This window comes from Aquarana catesbeiana, linkage group LG03 (genome assembly GCF_042186555.1).
Source record: "Aquarana catesbeiana isolate 2022-GZ linkage group LG03, ASM4218655v1, whole genome shotgun sequence".
Taxonomy (NCBI): domain Eukaryota; kingdom Metazoa; phylum Chordata; class Amphibia; order Anura; family Ranidae; genus Aquarana; species Aquarana catesbeiana.
Window position 1 is genome coordinate 289,468,887 of NC_133326.1, and position 25,538 is coordinate 289,494,424.

The window sequence follows — 25,538 nt, forward strand, 5'->3', positions numbered from 1 at the left end:
ACATGTATAGTATAGGTATATAGAAGGATAGGTGTAGTAGGATATGTATAGTATGACATGTATAGTATAGGTATATAGTAGGATATGTGTAGTATGATATGTATAGTATAGGTATATAGTAGGATATGTGTAGTATGATATGTATAGTATGACATGTATAGTATAGGTATATAGTAGGATATGTTTAGTATGATATGTATAGTATAGGTATATAGTAGGATAGGTGTAGTATGATATGTATAGTATGACATGTATAGTATAGGTATATAGTAGGATAGGTGTAGTATGATATGTATAGTATAGGTATATAGTAGGATAGGTGTAGTAGGATATGTATAGTATAGGTATATAGTAGGATATGTGTAGTATGATATGTATAGTATAGGTATATAGTAGGATATGTGTAGTATGACATGTATAGTATAGGTATATAGTAGGATAGGTGTAGTATGATATGTATAGTATGACATGTATAATATAGGTATATAGTAGGATAGGTGTAGTAGGATATGTATAGTATGATATGTATAGTATAGGTATATAGTAGGATATGTGTAGTATGATATGTATAGTATAGGTATATAGTAGGATATGTGTAGTATGATATGTATAGTATGACATGTATAGTATAGGTATATAGTAGGATAGGTGTAGTAGGATATGTATAGTATGACATGTATAGTATAGGTATATAGTAGGATATGTATAGTATGACATGTATAGTATAGTATAGGTATATAGTAGGATATGTGTAGTATGATATGTATAGTATGACATGTATAGTATAGGTATATAGTAGGATAGGTGTAGTAGGATATGTATAGTATGACATGTATAGTATAGGTATATAGTAGGATATGTATAGTATAACATGTATAGTATAGGTATATAGTAGGATAGGTGTAGTATGATATGTATAGTATAGGTATATAGTAGGATAGGTGTAGTAGGATATGTATAGTATGACATGTATAGTATAGGTATATAGTAGGATATGTGTAGTATGATATGTATAGTATAGGTATATAGTAGGATATGTGTAGTATGATATGTATGTATAGTATGACATGTATAGTATAGGTATATAGTAGGATATGTATAGTATAACATGTATAGTATAGGTATATAGTAGGATAGGTGTAGTATGATATGTATAGTATAGGTATATAGTAGGATAGGTGTAGTAGGATATGTATAGTATGACATGTATAGTATAGGTATATAGTAGGATATGTGTAGTATGATATGTATAGTATAGGTATATAGTAGGATATGTGTAGTATGATATGTATAGTATGACATGTATAGTATAGGTATATAGTAGGATAGGTGTAGTATGATATGTATAGTATGACATGTATAGTATAGGTATATAGTAGGATAGGTGTAGTATGATATGTATAGTATAGGTATATAGTAGGATATGTATAGTATGACATGTATAGTATAGGTATATAGTAGGATAGGTGTAGTAGGATATGTATAGTATGACATGTATAGTATAGGTATATAGTAGGATATGTGTAGTATGATATGTATAGTATAGGTATATAGTAGGATATGTGTAGTATGATATGTATAGTATAGGTATATAGTAGGATATGTGTAGTATGATATGTATAGTATGATATGTATAGTATGACATGTATAGTATAGGTATATAGTAGGATAGGTGTAGTAGGATATGTATAGTATGACATGTATAGTATAGGTATATAGTAGGGTATGTATAGTATGACATGTATAGTATAGGTATATAGTAGGATATGTGTAGTATGATATGTATAGTATGACATGTATAGTATAGGTATATAGTAGGATAGGTGTAGTAGGATATGTATAGTATGCATAGGTGTGCGCAGCCTATTGCATTAGGGTGTGCACCCCAAAGCTCAAATACATATGCATGTGTATATGTACTGATGGTGTCAGTAGGGCAGTGGACAGTGTCAGTAGTTGTATTTTTATTCTTTTAAAATTATTTTGTTTTGTAATATTTTTTTTTTGGATGAAATATCAGTGGTCTAAACAGGGGGGAATATGCACCACACAAGGCGATTAGGGTGTGCCCAGGCACACCTGGCACACCCTGTGCGCACGCCTATGATAGTATGACATGTATAGTATAGGTATATAGTAGGATATGTGTAGTATATGTATAGTATAGGTATATAGTAGGATATGTATAGTATGACATGTATAGTATAGGTATATAGTAGGATATGTATAGTATGACATGTATAGTATAGGTATATAGTAGGATATGTGTAGTATGATATGTATAGTATGATATGTATAGTATGACATGTATAGTATAGGTATATAGTAGGATAGGTGTAGTAGGATATGTATAGTATGACATGTATAGTATAGGTATATAGTAGGGTATGTATAGTATGACATGTATAGTATAGGTATATAGTAGGATATGTGTAGTATGATATGTATAGTATGACATGTATAGTATAGGTATATAGTAGGATAGGTGTAGTAGGATATGTATAGTTAGTATGACATGTATAGTATAGGTATATAGTAGGATATGTGTAGTATATGTATAGTATAGGTATATAGTAGGATATGTATAGTATGACATGTATAGTATAGGTATATAGTAGGATATGTATAGTATGACATGTATAGTATAGGTATATAGTAGGATATGTATAGTATGACATGTATAGTATAGGTATATAGTAGGATATGTATAGTATGACATGTATAGTATAGGTATATAGTAGGATATGTATAGTATGATATGTATAGTATAGGTATATAGTAGGATATGTATAGTATGACATGTATAGTATAGGTATATAGTAGGATATGTATAGTATGACATGTATAGTATAGGTATATAGTAGGATATGTATAGTATGACATGTATAGTATAGGTATATAGTAGGATATGTATAGTATGATATGTATAGTATAGGTATATAGTAGGATATGTGTAGTATGATATGCATAGTATGACATGTACAGTATAGGTATATAGTAGGATAGGTGTAGTAGGATATGTATAGTATAAGTATAGTAGTATAGGTATATAGTAGTACGATGTGTAGTATGTAGTCCCATACTCCATAGTGCTGCTGAGGAAGATGATTTCCCGAGGATTCGAGTCCCATATAAGGCAGTGGGGGGGCGTGTCGCCTCGGCCGTGTCTCCAGCAGGGGGCGGTGTCCCATATAAGTAGTGCTGATGGTGTACAATCCGACACACTGACTATGATCTAGAGAGCGGCTTACCCGGAGATTAGCCGGACAGTCCAGCAGATGAGAGGCAGCAGTGATTCCGTCCTCCTCATCAGAACACTACAAGAAAGCCAATGCACGGATTAGATGAAATATGCTGGGGCTCCACAACAGCTAAAAGGATCTTATCCGAGCTCCCTGGTCTGGATTGCGGCATCTTTTCCTTATGAAGAAGACAAAAGTAAGTAGTTGTCAGGGAAGCAGACATGTCAGAGATCCAGGTGTTGTATGGAGTGATGTGTGCAGCCCTCTCCAGCACAGGACGTACACCCTGCAGTGTGATATGGGCAGTGCCCTTGGTGTGTATCCTGGAAGTATATCGGTCGGGGGGCACAGGGGGCTCCTCTAAGGGTTTTAGTGCCTGCATGTCAGGACAGCCAGGACCGGGAGAGATTGTGCAGCTCAATGAACTTCGATGCCACCCAGGTAGAGAGCTGAGTGATTAGAATTGGTACCAGCCTGTGGCAGAGCTGGCATAGAGCACTAGGTGCATAAGATTAATACCAGTCTGAAGAAAAGCTGTCACAGAGCACTGGGTGCCTAGAATTTGTGTAATCCTGGGGCAGAGCTGGCATAGTGCGCTAATTACATAAGATTAGTACCAGTCTGGGGCAGAGCAGGCAAAGAGTACTGGCTGCATAGATATGGTGCCATCCAGGGGCAGAGCTGACATAGAGTACTAAGTGCATAGGATTGGTACCATCTTGGGGCAGAGCAGGCATAGAGTACTGGGTGCATAGAATTGGGGGGGGGGGGGCAGAGCAGGCATTGGATACTGGGTGCATAGAATTGGTACCAGTATTGGGGGGGGGGGGGGGGGAGCAGGCATAGGATACTGGGTGCATAGAATTGGTACCAGTATGGGGGGGGGGGGGGAGAGCAGGCATAGGATACTGGGTGCATAGAATTGGTACCAGTATGGGGGGGGGGGGGGCAGAGCAGGCATAAGATACTGGGTGCATAGAATTGGTACCAGTATGGGGGGGGGGGGGCAGAGCAGGCATAGGATACTGGGTGCATAGAATTGGTACCAGTATGGGGGGGGGGGGGAGAGCAGGCATAGGATACTGGGTGCATAGAATTGGTACCAGTATGGGGGGGGGGGCAGAGCAGGCATAAGATACTGGGTGCATAGAATTGGTACCAGTATGGGGGGGGGCAGAGCAGGCATAGGGTACTAGGTGCATAGAATTGGTACCAGTATGGGGGGGGGCAGAGCAGGCATAGGGTACTGGGTGCATAGAATTGGTACCAGTATGGGGGGGGCAGAGCAGGCATAGGGTACTGGGTGCATAGAATTGGTGCCTTCCAGGAGCAGAGCTGACATAGAGTACTGGGTGCATAGGACTGACACCATCTTGGGGCAGAGCAGGCATAGAGTACTGGGTGCATAGAACTGGTGCCATTCAGGGGCAGAGCAGGCATAGAGTACAGGGTGCATAGAACTGGTGCCAGCCAGGGGCAGAGCAGGCATAGAGTACTCCGTGCATAGGATTGGTGCTATCCAGGGGCAGAACTAGCATAGAGTACACAGTGCATAGAATTGGAGCCATCCAGGGGCAGAGGAAGCATAGAGTACCCCATGCATAGGATTGGTGCTATCAAGGGGCAGAACTGGCATAGAGTACTCAGTGTATAGGATTGGAGCCATCCAGGGGCAGAGCAGACATAGAGTACCCCATGCATAGGATTGGGGCCATCCTAGGCTGAGCTGGCATATAATACTCAATGCATAGATAGGATTGGTACCAACCTAGGGCAGAGGTGGCATAAAATATTCAGTGCATAGGATTGATGCCATCCTGGGACAGAGCTGGCATACTATGCACATAGGATTGGTAGCATCCAGGGACAGAGCTGGCATAGAGCACTGAGTGCGTAGAATTGCTGGCACAGAGCACAGAATGCTAGGGGTAGGGGAAGTACAGGAAAGGGATTCTTTTCTCCTGACTTGTTGCTATTTGCATTCTGCTATTGTACTTTTTGAGAGAGATTTGGCTTTGCTCCTATTGGAGATCCTTCTTGCAAAACAGGCTTTAGGTTGCGTGTTTTCCATTGTTCCCAGAGACAATCTTCCTATAGGCTTTAATATTCGGAAGGCTTGCAGTGCACACTGACCGGGTCAACTGATCAGTGTGAACCCCGCAGCCTCCATTGCATAATGCACTTTGGGACAAGACGCCGTTTGAAAGTGTCAGCAGCTTGCATTTGCCTTGTGGCTCTCTCTGTAGCTTTCAGTAATTATGACAGTCGTTTTCTGGAATGTTAAGTCTGTGTGATTTTACAGCCAGAAGTCAATCAATTCTAACTTCCAGGGAGTTTCATTGCTGCATGAACCTTCCTTGATCATATGATTATATTGCATTCATAAAAAGTAAAATGTCATGGTGTATGCCGGTCATTGGGCAGGACTGGGACTGTATGACAGTGGGTGCAGCCATGCACTGATAACTCAAAGAGCAAACCCTTACCTACAGAGGAGTTTGATCTTTGGAAATCATATGCTGACATTGTAAACTATCACTTGTTTTTTGATTTCTCCGTTGTTCAAAGAGAAACTTCCGTTCCTAAAAACTTCTGAAAAATGCTAATTGCTTGCCTATCTCTTGTACTTTCTCAGTCTTTGGCTGCAAACAAGTAAGCAGCAAGTGAAGTTTTAGTTCCTGGCCTGCATACTTATTTATATCAGAACAGTTTTGAAGCTGTAGGACCGGCATGACTGTCAGGCAAATAGCACTTTAGCAAGACGGGGGCCAGGAATGTCATGCTCATACATCCCTTGTATAGATTTCATTGCAAGGGCATAGCTACAGTCATTAGATTGTGCAACTGCTGTGGGCAGGTCCAGTACTGTGCAGCTAGTCCGCACTTGGAAGTTCACTTCAATGTATATGTGGCTCAACACTTTGGATCACTAAGTTGTTTTCCTTGGACTTTTACAAGGGACGGATCTCAGTGCTGGGAGTAAAAGGGCTCATTCAGAGAGGAATTGCATTTTACACGATGCACATGGTTAACAGTCTATACATCTGTATGCAAGATGTTCCCCTGCATTGTACATGGACTCGGTTCCATGTGTGTTTGGTCAGATTGGGAATTAAATGAATACAGATAAAATAAATCACAAAAATGTACAGTCATCCACTACAATCTATGTAATACATAGAACACACAGAGAATAAACATCCATCACTATATATACTAAAAAAAAAATACTTTTTTTTTGTCTACCGCTAACATTATTCAACACTGAGCAAAACCAGATATTTGTAAGAAGGAGCATTGCAAAGCTACACATTACTTAGAATTCTGGATAGATAGTTTATTAATATATATATAGTTATATAAAATATATCAATGTTAGCTACACCTTCTACTTGCAGTATTCACATTATGTATTATGGAAAGCAGTCATGTAAAAAAAAAGTGGGACTTCCTATCAATAGCTACAATGTAAACTATCCCTTCGCATACTTTAAATTTGTTACAATAACATATACTTTAAATTTGTTACATGTTTCCATTCAAATAACCCATTAAAAAATATTTAGAAATGACTGCCTTCTTGTTTGTTTTAAAGTTCTATCTATTATTATTATTCTTATTATACAGGATTTATATAGCGCTGACAGTTTACGCAGCCCTTTACAACATGAGGGCAGACAGTACAATACAATTCAATACAGGAGGAATCAGAGGGCCCTGCTCGTTAGAGCTTACAATCTAGGAGGGAGGGTCAAGTTATACAAAAGGGTAATAGCTGTGGGGGATGAGCCCATGAAGAAAATAGTGCAGTTGTTAGATGGAGGCAGGATAGGCTTCTTTGAAGAGGAAGGTTTTCAGGGATCGCCTAAAAGTGGATAAATGTGGAGACAGTCTGACAGATTGGGGTAGGGAATTCCAGAGGATGGGCGAGGCTCGGGAGAAGTCCTGGAGGCGGATATGGGAGGAGGTGATGAGGGAGCTAGAGAGCAGGAGGTCTTGGGAGGAACGAAGAGGACGATTAGGTTGGTCTATCTAGCTTTCCCCTTCTGTGTAAGGGATTGGGGTAGTTAGGTTTACCATAATTAACCCTGCCTGTACTGTGCTGGCAGATCTCATTATCAGTTGTAAACTAGATGCTAAAGCTAGGGTCACACTGTGAATTTCCACGTAACGCATTCCTATGCGATTCAGTGCAGTGCAAATTGAGCCCTTTCATGTGGAATGGATTCAGATCGCACTGCATCGCAACAAAGTTGTGCATGCACTACTTTGGAAACGCACTGTAACCGGATCGCATGGTACTTTTGTACCATGTGATCAGCTGCAGGCAAACGCGTGGGTTTCGTCCAGTTACTCCAGTTTCCTCCCACACTCCCTAGTATGTGTATGAATGAATGTGAGTTAGGGACCTTAGGTTGTTAACTCCTTGAGGGAAGGGACTGAAGTGAATGTGCAATACATATGTAAAGCACCACGTAAATTGAAGTACCTGTAATAAAATAAATAAATAAATAGTTCTCAAGGATAGGGTGTTATGTTGTATAGTAATGCACTAAAAAAAATTCTCTTATGCAGGCCAGACACGGTTCAGTAGATACTGCCTGAGATTTGAACCGTGTATGAGCAGGCTGAATGTACCAAGTTGACCGATCAATCATCTTGGGTACAACCAGTTTGCAGGGTTTTCTTACGATTATTTCTAGCGGCTGCTATAGTCGCTATTAATAATCAATGTCTTTTCCCAGCGGGGATGGCTTCCCCTGCCCTCTCCCGCCCCCCCACCGGGAGAAGACAGTAGCCCGGCAGGAGGGATTCCCACATCAACACTGTCTGTGTTGATGGAGGAATCAAGCCAATTTCTTTCCTGCAACCAAGAAATTTGCTCTGTATATGGCTGGCCTTAGTCTGTCCCTTAATTGCGCATTCAGTCTGGCCATACACTATTCGATTTTTTACATTCAGTCTGCGGTTTAAATGAACAAAAATGGATTCCTCCATCCACGCTACACAGCACAGATGGACAAATCTCCCTCTGTGGCTGTTGTACTCTGACAGATGGCACCAGCCACCTTCAGAATACTTGAACAGCGGCTGCAGCAGATTGGATACAGGCACTGTTTGGCTGACATTTTTCTGCCCTGGGTCCTTTCATTGTTTGATCACAGAATGGTGGGTGGCTGACAGCAGGACCACCCACAAAGTGAATTTTAGACTGTTTATGAGGAACCAGACAACATTTGAACAATTTAAACTTAGTTTAAAACTCAGTCTATATATAATCCTGTGCCAAATAAACAACTAGAAAGGTAAGAAATATTTTTTGGAACATTTTTGGGTATGTTGTGTGAATGGGAACACATGACAAATATTAGCGGAGACATTTAAGTCAATGTCTCCATTTAGAACGAGCAGACGTCTTGCAATGGCATTGATTTAGTGTGTTTACTGTAATGTCTGTCAATATAGAGATGACAACACATCTGCTAATATCGTGAAACAAAAGGCCGCCAAGGGCACCCTCGTAAAACAGGTATTTTCTTAAATAAACAAACGTTTCACATATCTACAGCTTTCCTGTATTTTATTTACATTTTTTAGCTGATAACATTCAAACCGGTTTAGCCAAACATTCCCTTCATCCTTCCTTGCAGGCTCCGAATCCAGGAGCGAAGTGCAGGCACTTTGAATGTATTGACCTCATGGGACAGCAGTTACATGATTCCAGTAATACTTGTAGAAGTATTAAAGCAAAGTAACTTTGAAGTAGGGTAGGATTAAAGGTTTCTAATACAATTTTGCCAGGGTTTGTCATCAAAGCTGGAATGTGGCAGAGGTGAGAGGTACACTTCACCTCCGGTTTGTAATGACCAATAACATCTCCTGGCCCACATCTGGTCAGTGACCTTGTGTAAGGAATAAGTTAAACTTCATAGTCCTGTTTAGCAGAGGCCAAAGGCATTATCAGTTATCAAAGTCTTAAGTCCTAGTTATATCCTTGTAAAAGATAAATGGAGTGAGCTGGAAAATTGCCATGGAGAGCTTCCTTGAGAGATAGAAGGCTAACTGAGTATGGTTTCCTCATTTTCTGGTGAACTACAAGTCTAAGAATGCTGTGTCGGAAAGTTTATTACCAGTATTTATATAGCTCCAACAATTTACACAGCCCTTTACGTATATTACACATTCACATCAGTCCCTGCGCTCAAGGCGCTTACAATCTAAGGACCATATCTCAATTTCATACATATATTGTACATTCACATCAGTCCCTGCCCTCAAGGAGCTTACAATCTAAGGTCCCAATCTCACACATATACATATATTGTACATTCACATCAGTCCCCACCCTCAAGGAGCTTACAATCTAAGGTCCCTATCTCACATACATACATATATTGTGTATTCACATCAGTCCCTGCGCTCAAGGACCTTACGATTTAAGGTCCCTATCTTGCATACATATACAGTATCTCACAAAAGTGAGTACACCCCTCACATTTTTGTAAATATTTTCTTATAACTTTTCATGTGACAACACTGAAGAAATTACACTTTGCTACAATGTAAAGTAGTGAGTTTACAGCTTGTATAACAGTGTAATTTTGCTGTCCCCTCAAAATAACTCAACACATAACCATTAATGTCTAAACCGCTGGCAACAAAAGTGAGTACATCCTTAAGTGAAAATGTCCAAATTGGGCCCAATTAGCCATTTTCCCTCCCCGGTGTCATGTGACTAGTTAGTGTTACAAGGTCTCAGGTGTGAATGGGGAGCCGGTGTGTTAAATGCTATCGCTCTCACTCTCTCATACTGGTCACTGGAAGTTCAGCATGGCACCTCATGGTAAAGAACTCTCTGAGGATCTGAAAAAAAGAATTGTTGCTCTACATAAAGTATTGGCCTAGGCTATAAGAAGATTGCCAAGACCCTGAAACTGATCTGCAGCATGGTGACCAAGACCATACAGCGGTTTAACAGGACAGGTTCCACTCAGACAGGCCTCGCCATGGTCGACCAAAGGAGTTGAGTGCACATGCTCAACGCCATATCCAGAAGTTGTCTTTGGGAAATGGATGTATGAGTGCTGCCAGCATTACTGCATAGGTTGAAGGGGTGGGGGGGTCAGCCTGTCAGTGCTCAGACCATATGCCACACACTGCATCAAATTGGTCTGCATGGCTGTTGTCCCAGAAGGAAGCCTCTTCTAAAGGGGATGTACAAGAAAGCCCGCAGTTTGCTGAAGACAAGCAGACTAAGGACATGGATTACTGGAACCATGTCCTGTGGTCTGATGAGACCAAGATAAACTTATTTTGTTCAGATTCTGTCAAGTGTGTGGGGCGGCAACCAGGTGAGGAGTACAAAGACAAGTGTGTCTTGCCTGCAGTCAAGCATGGTGGTGGCAGTGTCATGATCTGGGTCTGCTTGAGTGCTTACGGCACTGGGAAGCTACAGTTCACTGAGGGAACCATGAATGCCAACATGTACTGTGACATACTGATGCAGGGCAGTATTCCAACATGATAACGACCCCAAACACACCTCCAAGATGACCACTGCCTTGCTAAAGAAGCTGAGGGTAAAGGTTAAGTACTGGCTAAGCATGTCTCCAGACTAAACCCTATTGAGCATCTGTGGGGCATCCTCAAATGAAAGGTGGAGGAGCACAAGGTCTCTAACATCCACCAGCTCTGCGGTGTCGTCATGGAGGAGTGGAAGAGGACTCCAGTGACAACCTGTGAAGCTCTGGTGAACTCCATACCAAAGAGGGTTAAGGCGATGCTGGAAAATACAAAATATTGACACTTTGGGCCCAATTTGGACATTTTCTCTTAGGGGTGTACTCACTTTTGTTGCCAGCAGTTTAGACATTAATGGCTGTGTGTTGAGTTATTTTGAAGGGACAGCAAATTTACACTGTTATACAAGCTGTACACTCAATACTTTACATTGTAGCAAAGTTTAATTTCTTCAGTGTTGTCACATGAAAAGATATAAGAAATCATTTACACAAATGTGAGGGGTGTACTCACTTATGTGAGGTACTGTATATATTGTACATTCACATCAGTCCCTGCGCTTAGGAAGCTTACAATCTAAGGTCCCTAACTCACATACATACATATATTGTACATTCACATCATTCCCTGCGCTTAGGAAGCTTACAATCTAAGGTCTCTATCTCACATACATATATTGCACAATCACATCAGTCCCTACCCTCAAGGAGCTTACAATCTAAGGTCCCTAACTCACATACATTCATATATTGTGTATTCACATCAGTTCCTGCGCTCAAGGAGCTTACAATCTAAGGTCCCTATCTCGCAATTATACATACATATACTAGGGTCAATTTAGACAGGAGAGGATTAACCTATGTTAATGTTTTTGAAGTGTAGGAGGAAATCCAAGCAAGCACAGGCAGAACATGCAACTCCATACGGGTAATGTGAAAGGGACCTTATGCAATTTTTACATATTGTACATCCACATCAGTCCCTGTCTTCAAGGAGCTTACAATCTAAGGTCCCTAACTCGCAATTATACATACATATACTAGGGTCAGTTTAGACAGGAGAGGATTAACCTATGTTAATGTTTTTAAAGTGTAGGAGGAAACCCAAGCAAGCACAGGCAGAACATGCAACTCCATACGGGTAATGTCGTAGTTGGGATTTGAACTGATAACCCTAGGGCTGCGAGGCGCTAAATAAATATATTAAGAGGGGAATTTCCTCACTTTCTGGTTTATCTACAGAATACTAACTAAATGTAAATTTCCCCAATAGGATTCTGACTTATGAACAGGTCCCAGAATTATGAACTTGCTCAATGACTGACAATGGCTTAAGTAAGTTTTTCCTATATGAAGACTGCCAATGCCCTGGAAACCAATTTAATGTAGCAGGATGGAGTAGTATTACCAACTAAATAAAAATGCCTTGGCATCATGCAAAGATTTTCTATAAACAATAACTGGCTGCCAGATTCGGTCTATGTGTGGATTTGTACTTAATGAACAGGTCACTCCCGTTTTGTTGCATCATTTTTTTTACTGGCCTCTGTATTACATATAACAATTCTAGAGAAGGGGTTATTTTCCTGGTTTATGGCTTTACTAATGACACAAAGCAAAGAGCACTGATATATCGCTTTAGATAAAGGGTCACAGTTTATACAATGGCAGGCTTATAAATGTTTCATTCTGATTGGTAGCCAAGGGTTACTAGAACACTTTTGTTTTGCAGTGTGGTATAAAATAAGCCAGTTACTTTAAGGCCAACACCAGGAAATAGAAAAAAATACCCTTTCACTGCAAGGGTTAAATGGTCATGAGGTTTAGGGGGTAGAGGTACAGAGAGGATTACTTACCCTATTCCCTGCACAGAGAGGTGAGGGAGGAGAAACAGCAGTACACTGATCTTCCCACTGATAGTCTGTGCATGGGGGGGGGGGGTGAGCAGAAGTCTGATCATTGAAGGAGAGCAAACTGAGTACCTAGCATAGCTAGAAAACTGACCACCCTTTGTGTAGTCAGTTTTTAATAGGAAAACAGAGGGACTGGCAGGAACACCAGGGAGTTCACACAAAGGAAGAAATACAAAGAGAGCAGAATACTTTTTCATACAATTACATTGCTCAACGGACACATACACTATATTGTCAAAAGTATTGGGACACCTGCCTTTACACGCACATAAACTTTAATGGCATCCCAGTCTTAGTCCGTAGGGTTCAATATTGAGTTGGCCCACCCTTTGCAGCTATAACACTTTTAACTCTTCTGGGAAGGCTGTCCACAAGGTTTAGGAGTGTGTCTATGGGAATGTTTGACCATTCTTCCAGAAGTGCATTTGTGAGATCAGGCACTGATGTGGACGAGAAGCCCTGGCTCGCAGTCTTCGCTCTAATTCATCCCAAAGGTGTTCTATCGGGGTAAAGGTCAGGACTGTCAAGTTCCTCCACCCCAAACTCACTCATCCATGTGGGCCAACTCAATATAGAACCCTAATGATTAAGACTAGGATGCCATTAATATTAATGTGTGTATAAAGTCAGGCATCCCAATACTTTTGACAATATAGTGCATCAGGAATATGAAATATTGGATTTATATCTCCTTTAACTCTGCATTGTACTTGGTGGTGGCAAGCATGCAACCCGGCCATGCGTGGCTTGGGGAGGAAGCTGCAGTGGACTTGTCCCAATGCTGGAGGGCAGAATATATTTAGTATTTCTTCTTATTACGGCACCCCTAGATATAAGGATTATTTAAAGCTTGCAGTATGGGGAGCCCATCACAATTTTTTTTTGTTTTTTTTTTGTGGTACCTGGAGTTGGGCTTTAATTATTAAAACAGCATAATAGATCTAGGATGATTAATCTCCTTACTACATAATTGCTTTGTTGTTGTGCACCTAGTGAATTATTTCACAAATTGTGTACATCTGGCTGCTCTAGGCAGCTCTGCCCAGTGTAGACCCAAAGCACAGGCAAGGCAAATCACCTTCTGTCCTGTTTGTTCAGTTCATGCCACTGCATTGCGGAGATGTATGCGGAAAATAAGTAGAACAAGCAGTACTTCTTTTCACTGCAGTGCATTGCAATGCACTATACCACATGTCATTTTGTGACATTCCAATAAAGTTTAAAAAAAAAAGTAAACAATAGGATGCACTGTAATCAGCTCACCAGCACTGCATACTACACCGCACACACCAGTGTTATAAAGTGACTTCTGGTGGGAATCAGCCCTAATACATTCATGCTGACAATACACAGTTGCTGCCAGTTGTCAAAATAGTGATAATTTACCCACTGTAAACTCAGAGCACATCATCTCCCAGAGAACCATAGACTTTTTCCATCACCTTGACTTTAACTTTCTTGTAAGCCTCAAACTTAAAGCTGAACTCCAGCCCTCCCTTCAATTTTGCACGGTTGTACTGAAATTGCTTACTCTGATTTCACTGCACACTGTGAGCTTCTCACTATGGGGTTGATTTACTAAAGGCAAATCGACTGTGCACTTTGCCCTCTGCAAGTGCAGTTTCTCCAGAGCTTAGTAAATGAGGTAAAGCTTCATTTGGTAAAGAATACCCAATTACACAGAAGGAAAAAAAAATAAAAATACAGCATTCCGTATTTTCTTGCATGTGATTGAATGATGAAAGTCAGCAGAGCTTCTGCTCATTTACTAAGCTCCTTTGCTTCTGCCCTTGCAGAGTGCAACGGCACTTTGCAAAGTGCAGAGTCTATTCGCCTTTAGTAAATCAACTCCTGTGCGTTCAGAAAGCTATGTATAGCAACTTGCTGACCCCTTCTAACCAGCCAAGAACTGCTTACCCTGCATAGAGAAACACAGATGAGGTCTAAAATATGGAATGTGATGAAAACAGAAAGCTAAAAATGTCATTAGCATGCTGATAAGGGGGAAAAGAAGGAACCAGCAAAGACAAAATATAAGCATATTAAAGTTCAGCTTTAAATTCCCATAAATGACCTTTGCTATGCATACAGTAGATACGCGCATATATTCCTATGTGAAATGTTTAGTCTTACTGTCAGCCTATAACCCAGGTATCTCCTTTACAATATGGAAGCTTAGGGAAAGATTAGTGTATCCTAGGGAAAACCTCTTAACTCTTTGACCCACCATAAAGCATACTTCTCATGTAGGGAATTTACTGTTGTCTTCCAGTTAACTAGCAACCTTAAGTTCTGCACTCTATAAAGTTTGTATTTATCTGAAGTGAGCCTTAAACATGTCTGGGCTGGTAGTCTGGCAACTCTGGTATTTCTGTATAATATATTTTATGATGATTTAGGCTTCTTTTTTTGTTTGTTGCTGCTAGTATGGCTAATGTTTTAGTGTCTTGTATCAGTTTATTTTATAAAAGTCAGCTGTTCATGCACGCATTTGTGAACACGTTTTCCGCTGTTTTGATTTGTATGTAAAATGGTATAGACATGCTTTTGCACTGTGTTTCATTGAGAGTTTTATGAAATAGAAGCATGAGTCATGGTATAAATGAATGGAAAGAGTCATTTCATTAGTAAATGAGAACACACAAGTGTTTGGTGTGAAGAGGTCACCAACATCATTTAAGAACAGTCCAGGAAATAGTTTTAAAAAGGTATCCTGTTGTTTTTCACTGTGATAATCTGATAACTGTTATTAAAGCATACTACATAACAGTAGATGCCTGGTGTCTCTGCTATTACATGATGTCCTTGTGATCAGAGCTATATCAAGCCATTCAAGTATAACTAAACCCAAAAACAAAAAATGAAATATGTTGCAACTTGTAATCCATGGTAACAATCATGGCCCCCTCCACAGATACAATGGACTACAGGAAGGGTTTGCAGGATCACCAGGTGAAAACAAGGGGCAAAAACCCTAAAGAAAATGAATCCAGCCACCATATCTAAGGGCTGGTAAACTGCAATATATTACATTTGTTCTGGGTTTAGATATGCTTTGAGTTTTGAAAGCTCTATGGCTTTTTTTTCAATGGCCATTGCATTAAATGTGCATTTATAATTTGCAATATGGATCATTACTTGCTTAATGCTATGTTACTATTGAAATAAACTGTTTATAGTAGTTATGATAGCATCTGCTAGTGGGAGATCTAAATCTTTTGCCAAGTTGGATGTTTTACATTACTAGGCAAAGAGGTGAGGCCTTGATACTCGTTTAACCTCCCTGGCGGTATGATTATTTCAGATTTTTGATGCTGAAAGCGGTACAATTATTTTGCACAGAAATTTGGCGTTTTATATTGTAGGCCTGTAATTCTTAGGAATAATTCACTTAAATCTGTCCAAACAAGAGTCTAGTAGACTACCATACCATCCCGGGTATGATAAAGTTTGAAAAACGAAATCAAAAATTATAATATAATAAATAACTATAAATAATTATAACAAATAATAATATAAAAATAATAAAAATTATTCAATAATTTAATCAAATCAAAAACACTGATATTTGCTCAGTTGCACAATTGTCGCTTTCGTTACTTTTAGTGTTTGATGACGGATTTCCCCACAAATCACTATCACTCAATTCTGCAAGTGATTCTAATTTATTATCGCTGTTTTCTAGCTGGTCTAAAACCACTTTTGATGTAAAGGGACGGTTTTGGTTGCTATGGACAATCTCCAGTTTCCAGGCAGAAAGAACAGTTTTTATAATATACAACTGCATGCAGGGCACTGGACAAGCCACTAGGGACAAAGGGGATGTGTAATTATTTGATACAGTATACTGTAATCTTACAGATTACATTACTGTATCTATACTGTGCTTTTTACTTTTTGAATTTGGCGCCGAACTCTGTCCCCGTGCGTCGCAATGCTTGCAGGGAACGGAGCTCGGCACTGTGAATCGAGCGAGATGCAGCGGCTCGCAGATCACAGCGGGGAGATATCGCAGGATCCAGGGGACAAGGTAAGTAACCTCTGCATGGATCCTGCAATGCGATCCCGAGTCTGGCTCGGGGATACTGCTTTTGGTATTGAAAATCCACCCCGAGCCAGACTCGGGAATACCGCTAGGGGGGTTAAGCTCTATGCAGTCTGTTATAGGTTCAGAATAAATTAATAGTGATTATCACTATTGTTTATGGGACATAGCATGAGCAGCTTCTAGTGCACTGAATATGTAAGTATAGCTCAAACTTTTTTTTTCTTCTCAGTTTTGGATTGAGTGTGGGTGGTTTAACTTGTCAAGTTTTTTTATTGCTGTTTGTAATTTCTCTCTGTTTATTTGGCCTGGTGACCATTATCCTTGAGACCGAATGGGATGGTAAATCCAAAATATTAGAGTTGTCATAGGCGAGAGTAAAGCTGACCACGAAGGGCTTAAAATGCAGCTGTATTGGCCTAAATCTGAGCCTTGGGTGGGCATGCAAGAACCACCCCGCTTGACAAAAGTGTATTTAAAAATCAGCTGAGCCAGGTGAAGGATTGTAAGCTGAATAGTTAGTGCATCTGAAATGCTTATCAGGTCAGGAAGCCACAGGTGCAGCGACTGTCTGAACACAATAATCAGTAGTGGACATTTCTTCACCCACGCTGCCCATATATGGCCACCTTAAATCCTTCGATGGGGACACTTGTTCCAGTGACAACTGTCTAAGAAGGGAGCTCCCCTCACATCGTAGAGATTTCCTCTCACTTCTTGTTGCATCTCTGGGGCAGGTAGTGAAGGAAAAATTGCCCTAATGGGACGCAGGTTGCAAAAGATAAACTAACAGGGGCTTCTAAACTATTTCCTACTCTGTAAAAGTAGAAGCAAAGTTTTGGCTATGCCTACGCTTGAAAAGTCTCTTGTGAAGTTGTGACCCTTCCTCAATCAGGATAATGATCATGCTCAAAATGTACACAAAACATGACCTGCTTCCAACTTCCAAGGGTTGTAGAAGTGTTTTGTAAATGCTTTAAGCTGACTCTGCATGCACAGGCCTGTTGAGTTCTTTGTCTATCTTTTTTTGAGCTAAAGGTAAAGCATTTCAAACAATTTGCACGGCATCCACTCATACAGTCATGTTTTGTAGCTGGAATAGGCCACAATTCTGTGTTTATGATGCCTGTAGACTGGTTCTCTTTGGGGGAACAATGCAGGTTGATAAACCTGTTACAGGTGCTATTGTTTCCAGCTGTGAATTGCGGCACCGACTGCGTCTAGTATCACAGCTCTCTTCTGCCTCCCCTCCATTCATCCCTGCCAAAACTTTTCTCATTGCGAATGCACTCATTCAAATACTACACAATATCACAATAACTGCTGAAAGCCAGTTTCTCTTCTTGTGAATGTTACTTAATTTAAGGCAGGCATGTACAAAAGTATCAACAGTATAGTATGTTTTTGCTGTAAGCACTAGTTTTGTGAATCATGAAAAAAAATTGTTACGTAAATGTAAATGATAATTTATGCTTGTCTTGGTTGCCCCAAGCGTTGTTCTCTGCGGGCCAACACCTAAAATCCCATGTCTGTCTGGATTTTCAGCTCATCTGCATAAGATTCTTATCACCTTTAAGAAAGGAAGTTTAAGGATCTCTTATTATGTATTTGCATGTGAATAGTACAGACTTTTGCTGAAGCTCACAAGCTCTTACATTTTTCCAAATAAGTTCTTTATTCAAAACTGCAGCTTGATATGTGATCCATTATGATTGCTTGGGGTAAGATTGCTTTTCATTGCTTGTTATATTGTTATGAAAGGTATAAAATGTGCAGATCGTTTGCGATGTAAAACTCATTTGTGAATTTAGTTCTCTTAACCCACATTTATTGTTCAGGATATAAAGGTAAAGGATATGGTTAGAGAACGCAATAATTCTCCAGCTGAAGAAAAGGAATCAAATGTCCTTAACTGAAGTGCACAATGAGGCAGCTATAATGCAATAAAAGAAATTAGAGTTCTTCGTTTGCCATTTCCACCCAAGTGTAGACAGCCACACCAGGCCATTATTACTAGTCATTATTCCTGATAAAATCCAATGTATGTGAAGATTCCCACCACAAATAGAAATTGATTATGATAAATGGATGCATGGTTTCTCTAGGCAATTTAATACTGAAACACATTACATCTCATATTGTATTACCACGGTACTTAGGAGCTCATTTATAAACACTAAATAAAAAGTCTTAGTTTAGTTGATAAGACCCAACCAGGGTCTAGCTGTCATTTTTATTACGCAAGTTAGAAAAAGCAATTTAATCTGATTGGTTGCTAATGCACACACATATATTCCCTTTAGGATACACAAATAAATCAGATATATGGTATCTGACAGATTGCTGATTTTCTTTTCTATAGGATTCAGTGCAGAGCAGTTACCTTCAAGAACACTTAAACCACTACACATGCTTAGAAAAGAATTCCAGGTATGGCATTTTTTACATAGTTACATTGGTCCATCTTGGACCAATGCAACTATGTATATTACGGCACTCGTGGAATCACTCTAGAATTTGAAAATTACTGTAGTAGACATAGCTAATCCAGTGATCTCCACTAGCCTTTGGGTCATGTGCCAAGCAGCTGCTTGCTGCATTTTGAAAATATAAATTTTCCCGCTCGGCAGTGGTGCCATGCAGAGAATTATTAGACACAAAAAATGATAGTGCTCCTGTATCCCCTTTTCTCCCTCCTGTAAAAGAAAGCAAGTCTCACACACTAATGCCCTGTACACACGGTCGGACATTGATCGGACATTCCGACAACAAAATCCATGGATTTTTTCTGATGGATGTTGGCACAAACTTGTTCTGCATACACACGGTCACACAAAGTTGTCGGAAAACCCAATCGTTCTGAATGCGGTGACGTAAAACACATACGTCGGGACTATAAACAGGGCAGTAGCCAATAGCTTTCGTCTCTTAATTTATTCTGAGCATGCGTGGCACTTTGTGCGTCGGATTTGTGTACACACGATCGGAATTTCCGACAACGGATTTTGTTGTCGGAAAATTTTATAGCAAGCTCTCAAACTTTGTGTGTCGGAAATTCCGATAGAAAATGTGTGATGGAGCCCACACATAGTCCGAATTTCCGACAACAAGGTCCTATCACACATTTTCCATCAGAAAATCCGACCGTGTGTACAGGGCTTTAATCTTGCATGTATACAAATATCTCAAAGTCCAAAGTTTACTTACTAGAAGCAGTCTCAATTGTGTTCAGAAGGTAATGGGAGTTGGTCAGCAGCGCTAACTAGGATTTAGCACAGGGTTTCTCAAGCAGGGTTCCATGGAATTCTAGGGTTCTTCCAGAGGTTACAAGGGGTTCCCCGAGCAATGAGCAATTTCTGCTTAGATAAGTTCCCACTGACACTGATGATCTTTTTAGCTATCTGTAAGGGGGTCATTCTTCCTAATGACCACAAGTGTAAGGAGCATTCTTCCCAATGACAGTCACACTTATGTATTATGAGTTGCAGATATAGTCATTTTTAGCAGGGGGTCGCTGAGACCAGAAAGTTATTTCAAGGGTTCCTCTGTATTGAAAAGGCTGAGAAAGGCTGATTTAGCATGTTTTACATTGTATACTATTGGTTTCATTCAGAGAATGTTTTGCATTTTCTCAATGAATTAAAAGTGTTCTCTGAGTGACTCATACTTGGAATTCTTCTTTAAACACGTTGTATGCTTCAGTATTCAGAGCTTGCTTTCCTCTATACCAGTGATGGTGAACCTTGGCACCCCAGATGTTGTGGAACTACATTTCCCATGATGCTCATGCACTCTGCAGTGTAGTTGATCATCATGGGAAATGTAGTTTCAAAACATCTGGGGTGCCAAGGTTCGCCATCACTGCCATATACCATCAACAGAGTACAATAGAGATTGACCCAAATTTTCAATCCTCACACCGTAGGTAAAGTTGAAAAAATAGAAATAAAAATAGAAATAGAAATGTCCATTGTGTTATAGTATAATACCATTCATATTACCTGTCTGTATGCCGTTGATTCATAACAAATCAAAAATGACTCCTTGACCATGTAAGTAGCAATCTAAATATTGCTTTGTATCAATCACTGTGGTGAGTAGGTCTAATAACTCTACATGGAAATGTCAAGCCTAGTAATAAAGGGATCTAGTCTATATGTAATATAGAATATATAGAATAGATAACCATCTGGCATAACTTACTAATAGCAGACACCTGTACACATATGTACCTGAACACATAGGGGGTGATTTACTAAAACTGGAGAGTGCAAAATGTGGTGCATTTCTGCTCCGAAACCAATCAGCTTCCCGGTTTTTTATGTTTGTTTTTTTGTCAATTGAACAAGCTGAAGTTAGCGGCTACCATACACAGCTGCACCATATATTGCACTCTCCAGTTTTAATAAATCAACCCCATAGTCAATATGTGATACGTCCCAAGTGCTTCAAATCCATGTGCCGTATAAAAATCTTTGGTTTTAGGTTGGTGCTCAGCACACCCCTTGTATCTCACTTCTAATTTATTTCATTGCATTGTGGGATGATGTTGGGGACATTTAACATTAGTTGAGTTTGAAACTCCCTGGTTATGTAGGAGAGACATTTCCATAAATGGATGGTATGTATTGGCAGGGCCTGTCTACTGTTAGCAAATTATATTGTTTTTTTCTTTATGTTCTACTGTTAAACATAAAATTACCTAAACAAAGCTACATATCCACTCTGCTGCCTGGCCCCTTGGCTGCCTATACTTCCCTACCCTTTTCTCCTCTACCCCTTCAGTTGCCTGAATGAAGTATCTTACCAAGTACTTTCAGGCATGGGAGAACACGTGACTCACTCCAACTCTTTTGATATGACAGTGCTGGTGCTTGGTGACTGGCTGCTAACCCAGGTTGTCCCAAAGGCGCAAGGCTAGAGGTCTCAGCCTAGTGTATGTCAGTGTTAAGCCCGGCACACACTATCAGTTTTTTTTTGCTCAACCTAGTGGGCTGAATGAAAAATAACTGAAGAACCCGAAAAGAGATCCTGCACTAACAATGTCCAATGTTAGTACAGCGATCTCCCTGCTGAACTATTGTGTTCTAACAGGGGGACACCCCCAGAACACACCAGTAAATGCTCTCAGCCGTTAGGTGAGAGCACTGATCGGATGCCAATCGGCAGACCTTTTTTGGTCAGCCCCTTTAACAGAAGTCATACATTTAACCAGCTTCTGTCGGACCGGCTGCCATACACATAGGCCAAATGTCGGCTGCTCTCTATTGAACCGGCTGATACCACCTGATACCGCTGAAAGAAGGGTTTTTTGCCTTCACTCCAGGGCATAAAGAAAAGCAGGGAAGCAAACTGAAAGTAGGCATAACTAGTGGTGGAGGCTTTGCCTTTATACTTTGATCTTTTAGTTGGCGAGGTATCCTATCTATTGAAGACAAATTGATCAACAATGTGACTTTGACTTTATGGTTATAGCCAGAGCTCCTCCTTTTATCTACAGTATCTCATAAAAGTAAGTACACCCCTCACATTTTTGTAAATATTTTATTACATCTTTTCATGTGACAAAAATGAAGAAATGACACTTTGCTACATTGTAAAGTAGTGAGTGTACAGCTTGTATAACAGTGTAAATTTACTGTCCCCTCAAAATAACTCAACACACAGCCATTAATGTCTAAACCACTGGCAACAAAAGTGAGTATACCCCTAAGTGAAAATGTCCAAATTGGGCCCAAAGTGTCAATATTTTGTGTAACCACCATTATTTTCCAGCACTGCCTTAACCCTCTTGGGCATGGAGTCCACCAGAGCTTCACAGGTTGCCACTGGAGTCCTTTTCCACTCCTCCATGATGACATCACAGAGCTGGTGGATGTTAGAGACTTGTGCTCCTCCACCTTCCGTTTGAGGATGCCCCACAGATGCTTAATAGGGTTTAGGTCTGGAGACATGCTTGGCCAGTCCATCACCTTTATCCTCAGCTTCCTTAGCAAGGCAGTGGTCATCTTAAAGGTGTGTTTGGGGTCGTTATCATGTTGGAATACTGCCCTGCAGCACAGATTCCGAAGGGAGGGGATCATGCTCTGCTTCAGTATGTCACAGTAGTAACAATAACTGTTAGAGCAGAATACAGTATAAAACAAGATAAGATCAATTGGTATCAATTTAAATAAATTAAAATAATGGTAAAATCACTGATACTGGATATGTTTTGGAAGGGGGGGTCATGAGTTCATAGAAATGATGGCAGTAGTCCAAGAATAAAAGTGGTAATAATGTGATAACAGCGGCTGCTGTCCTTTAGAGAGCTGGCTCTGTGTGCAGAAAAATAAAGGAAGAGAACAAAAGGAAGTACCACCTAAGTGCAGTATTAAGGCAGCCTGCTAAACATCCCTTCGTTCCTGTGATCAAGCTCCCCGGATGTGTTCCTGTGACCTGTGACGTCACGTCCGTGTGCCTCATTCTGGTCCCGGCTCCTCTCCTGTGGCCACAGGACGTGCTGAGGACCTGCTACTGCCAGACCAACACACCAGGAAACATTTAAAGGACCCTTGGAGACTCCAGGACTAAAACACACAGATGAGCCTGTACCCCATCAATTTCTTGAGTGTTCATGTTTACTGTGCCATTAAAAACCTGCCTTAATACTGCACTTAGGTGCCGCTTGCTTTTGTTCTCTCCCCTTATTTTTCAGTATGTCACAGTACATGTTGGCATTCATGGTTCCCTCAATGAACTGTAGCTCCCCAGTGCCAACAGCACTCATGCAGCCCCAGACCATGACACTCCCACCACCATGCTTAACTGTGGGCAAGACACACTTGTCTTTGTACTCCTCACCTGGTTTCCGCCACACATGCTTGACACCATCTGAACCAAATAAGTTTATCTTGGTCTCATCAGACCACAGGACATGGTTCCAGTAATCCATGTCCTTAGTCTGCTTGTCTTCAGCAAACTGTTCGCGGGCTTTCTTGTGCATCATCGTTATAAGAGGCTTCCTTCTGGGACAACAGCCTTGCAGACCAATTTGATGCAGTGAGCGGTGTATGGTCTGAGCACTGACAGGCTGACCCCCACCCCTTCAACTTCTGCAGCAATGCTGGCAGCACTCATACGTCTATTTCCCAAAGACAACCTCTGGATATGACGCTGAACTTCTTTAGTCGACCATGGAGAGGCCTATTAAACCGCTGTATGGTCTTGGCCACCATGCTGCAGCTCAGTTTCAGGGTCTTGGCAATCTTCTTATAGCCTAGGCCATCTTTACGTAGAGCAACAATTCTTTTTTTTTCAGATCCTCAGAGAGTTCTTTGCCATGAGATGCCGTGTTGAACTTCCAGTGACCAGTATGAGAGAGTGAGAGCGATAACACCAAATTTAACACACCTGCTCCCCATTCACACCTGAGACCTTGTAACACTAATGAGTCACATGACACCGGGGAGTGAAAATGGCTTACTGGGCCCAATTTGGACATTTTCAGTTAGGGGTGTGTTGTCACATGAAAAGATATAATAAAATATTTACAAAAATGTGAGGGGTGTACTCACTTTTGTGAGATACTGTACATGTTGAGGTTTGCTTTCCAGAAAAGTGGTTGTGTTGGTATTCAGGTTTTCATTGCAGTCATTGCCTACAATACAGATTCAGTTTATACTACAGATGCAAAACATGTATGTGTATTGTGGAAATAGTTTAAATCTGTGTATGAGTTGATAATTTGGGGAACAAAATACCATCTTGTTTAGAACTGATTGGAGTTTTATGATGGTGGTAAATTTGGTTTATCTTTTTCTGACATATGTTTCAATATTATAATTTTCATATGTTCCTTGATTGATTAATAGCTCTGGGCTTCATGAGCCAAATGATTGTATCTTTGAAGAATTTGTCATATGAAGATTATTAAAATGATAGTAGGGTATGCCTACAAGTGGTTTCACAACTAATTTTGTGGCACGGTCTACTGTTTACTTTTCAGGTTTTACTGTATATTGAAATTTGTTTGCCATATTTGAGATGCTGTTTGTTGCAGCACTTTTTTTCTTTTTATTTTCCTTTTTACTACCATTGTTAGGCCCCCTTTGAATTTTATTATGAGCCTTAATTGTCATTCAGAAAAGTTGCTGTGTAGGTAGGGGCAGCTAGTGAATTATAGATAAAAATAGTCATCAGCCTGATGACTGTTCAAATGTACTAGATAAAATTACTCACTCAACTCCAGCAAGATATAAAAACAATTTAATCAAAGGATTATCGATTTAACCATGGATTAACCATTTTAGCTCTTGTACCTTTATACCCCTTAAGGATCAAAGCAATTTTTACCATTTACTGTTTTATTCGTAGATAATGTTGACATTGCTTAAGATAATAATAATAAATAATATATATATATATATATATATATATATAATAATAAGTAATATGCTTATTGTTTGGGGTTTTTTTTGGGTGGGGGTGCAGACCTGCGCGGAGGTAAACCAAAATTTCTTTGGTAATATTGTCTTGCAAAAATTATTTTATTTTCTATGCAATATATGGACAAAATTGTAAAAAAAAAAAAAAAAAAAAAAAAAAGTAGATTTTATTCTATATTTGTCCCATATGAAGCACCAAAATAATTTTTCTGGAACAAAGCATGGCAAAATAGTCTCTTTTCAGAGGTCTGCTATACCCCCCATAATCAATAAAGCTCCTGCATTCCAGCTGATTGGAGAGCTCCAGCTCTGACTCAGCAAGGTGCATGTTGGACCTCTGCAGAGAGGCCACTACTTCTACAAAGAAAGCAAGGGTCATTCTCTATAGCATG

General features: G+C 40.1%; 1 protein-coding gene across 1 annotated transcript in view; it reads left to right on the forward strand.

Annotated features, from left to right (window-relative positions):
- The first annotated feature begins 3,200 nt into the window (after positions 1–3,200).
- The window catches only part of KITLG (KIT ligand), a 90,196-nt gene continuing 67,858 nt past the window's right edge, over positions 3,201–25,538 (forward strand). The window contains exon 1 of the mRNA XM_073620202.1: positions 3,201–3,438. Within this exon, the coding sequence (XP_073476303.1) occupies positions 3,424–3,438 (15 nt within the window). The 5' untranslated portion in view covers positions 3,201–3,423. The remainder of the gene's footprint in view (positions 3,439–25,538) is intronic.